Here is a 2,822-nt window from a genome sequence, read left to right on the forward strand (position 1 = left end):
GGTCGTTTCCTCCACTCTATACAAGACATCACACAAGGGTCTAGACATGCAGCCACACTTATCCCCTATAGAAGCCTCATCAGCTTCTCACGAATGGGTGCCGCTTTGACGTTGTAGCTGGCTAGATTTCCCGAGTGAGCCGCGAACATAAGCTCCAACGCGCTACTAAGCCGTGGGAGGAGTGTCCGTGGCCGCAGAGAACGAGGAAGGTTGATTGCAATGCTAGCCGCACGATCCAGCACGGAAAGAATCACCTCCGGATGCATGCGAACCGAAGCTGCACACTGAAGAACTCTGTCAGCTGCACGAAGTAAGTGCTGCACGACCCCAACAGGTAAACTGGCGGAGGATCCGCCGCCTCGTTGTGCGCTAGCACAGGCTTTGCGATACTCAAATAGGGCCGCACATGCGCACAGGACATTCAGCATGCGTAGGTTTTGACTCGCATCGACAGAAATAAATGAGCTGCTCAACGCTTGACCCACACGTTGCACCTCGTCTGACAACAGGGCGTTGGGAGTGCGCAGGATCTCCTCAAAATGTACCTGAACGGATTTAGACTGTTGGCTCTCCAACGCAAGCCACACAGCGGACGCAGTGTCGCCACACGTCATCTTTTCACGGATCAACTTTCTGTTAAGTACGTCAACGGCCTTGTGCCTGTAGAAATCAACGGCGCTAATCCACCTGCTTACGGTAGCACTCGCCGGATATTTGTCGTGCAGCAGTCGACGGAGAGCAACCTGAAAAGGACTGTTATCCTCCCACGATGTCTGGATAAACGTTTGGAGGGACAAAGACGTGTACCGATCACGCACCGCGTTCGATGTCTGGCCAATCACGGTGCGGTAGAGCTCAGCAGGATTCATGAAGGGTGAGTACACTGTGTAAGTAGCTGCCGTACGCCACAGAAGTGGATGCCACCTGAAGAGTTCAACGTAGTCCCTAATGAGCTCATTTCGGGTGAAGGTGACAGAAATTTGATCCACAGGTGCGCCCATGGGAGGTGCACAGATGTCGGCCACGTGTGCTGCCATGAAAAGTAAAGAAAAGCCACGAAGACTTTTGCCTCCCATGGGCAACTCAACCGCATCTCCCAACAGATGGTCATCTCCACTGTCAGTGATGCTAACATCCTCCCCATAAACACCCGACACATCCTCACTGCCATCACCAACATCTTCACCTAGACTAGCAATGCTCGAAACTGGGCTAGAAACAAAGTTGCTATCACCATCCTGGCCCTTCAGTCTTCCGGTGGCCGGAACCGACTGAATATGCTCATTTCGACGCACTGCATCGCGTACAAACTGCATAACACCAACTACATCAGCCACGCACCGGCAGCCAAGTAGCTGTTCCACGACGGCGACGTACCACGGTCCCTTCACCGTACCTTCCCATGAATCCCAAGCCGTGCGGAACAAGTGATGCATCTGTTGCAACGTCATGGGCGGCCCACAAACCACGCAAACAGCGGCTACGTAATCCACCACATCAAGATTAAGCAGGCAACACATATGCAACACCAGCGCTGCATCCCCACTAACCATGAGAAGGAGATCTAGGCAAAGGGACTTCAACTGCTGCGCCACCTGCATTGCGACGCCACCCTTCCTGTTCGCATTCCCTAAGATACGCTTACAGTCAACAAGTAACCGGTTCGCGGTGTCTGCCCAGGCAGCGTGCACTACACCGCTAGCTGGTGGGTGGAGCAACAAGTGAATGACATCCGCCAGCGCGCTCTCCTCCTCTGCACTGAATATATCCAAACTGAAAGTGCGCAAGTATTCCATAAATGTGCTGAGGAGTTGCGCACTGATTGGAAACAACCCTGCCAGAAAGCAGCGCTGCATAGCGACCATGCATGGTCCAACGATCTCCATGAGGACGCCCTCTTTTCCAGGTGTTGACGAGCTGAGCTCGTTAAGAATCTGTTCCACACCTTCAGGGTGCACGAACCTGGAACGATACCAATCCACGTACAACCCATTCACCACGAGGCCGTCGTCGCCACACCCTTCGAGGACGCCAAGCACGATAGAGACAAGCTCCCACACAACCCCAACCGTCAGATCAAAAGGCACCTCGTCACTAACCGCCTTGAGCCGCAAAAAGAAGAGGTCCGACCACTGGCAAAGAGTTTCCGGGGTCGCAGCAGCAGAAGTTTGTTCTCCCCAAAGCGCCTTCATCTCACGGGGTTGACCATCGGGCAATTCCACGTACGAGGCAAAGCGATGTCGTTGCAAATGGACGAAAGCGTCAAAACCAGACCGTACCGCCGTGATAAATGAGGGGGGCAGACCGGATGCCGTGCACCTCATTCTACACTCCTCCCAACTTGCTTACAGTTGCAAATGTGGTCGCGCGCAAACCTAACTGCTCACACTGTCTCTGTGTTGACGGAAAATGAAATCGTACGAGAAGGAAGTAGCACTGTCTCTCTTCAGACTGCGCACTCAACGATATAACGGGACAAAGGGAGGAATGTACATCATAAACAAGCACTCACGTTCGTTTAATCCCCGTTCAAAGCGCAGGCTACACATCAAAAGCAGAGCAGCAGCTCCACATATACGTATATATACACGTGGTCGGGTCGTATCATGGGGAAGAGTGGTTCGGCAAAGAACAGCACCACTCGATGCAGAAGTCCATCGAGTAACAACTGGTACGCACACACAAAAACAAACAAACCTAGAACTCTCAGACTGCTTTTCCGCAAACCGCAGTGGAAAAACAACAACAACAACAACAAACATCAGACAACCCTCACACCCACTTTCACCACCACAACTATCACCCCCCCCAAAAAAAAAAAA

General features: G+C 52.5%; 2 protein-coding genes across 2 annotated transcripts; both read right to left on the reverse strand.

The window, feature by feature from the left end:
• Positions 1–65: 65 nt before the first annotated feature.
• Positions 66–2,324, reverse strand: TEOVI_000195600 (Nucleoporin; the record flags this gene model as incomplete). Its single annotated transcript, XM_067225108.1, has 1 exon — positions 66–2,324. The coding sequence occupies one exon, from the start codon at positions 2,322–2,324 to the stop codon at positions 66–68; it is 2,259 nt and encodes a 752-aa protein (XP_067081209.1).
• Positions 2,325–2,459: 135 nt separating this feature from the next.
• Positions 2,460–2,762, reverse strand: TEOVI_000195700 (uncharacterized protein; the record flags this gene model as incomplete). Its single annotated transcript, XM_067225109.1, has 1 exon — positions 2,460–2,762. The coding sequence occupies one exon, from the start codon at positions 2,760–2,762 to the stop codon at positions 2,460–2,462; it is 303 nt and encodes a 100-aa protein (XP_067081210.1).
• Positions 2,763–2,822: the final 60 nt, after the last annotated feature.

Source organism: Trypanosoma equiperdum (assembly GCF_001457755.1).
Source record: "Trypanosoma equiperdum strain OVI genome assembly, contig: ctg_455, whole genome shotgun sequence".
Classification (NCBI taxonomy): Eukaryota; Euglenozoa; class Kinetoplastea; order Trypanosomatida; family Trypanosomatidae; genus Trypanosoma; species Trypanosoma equiperdum.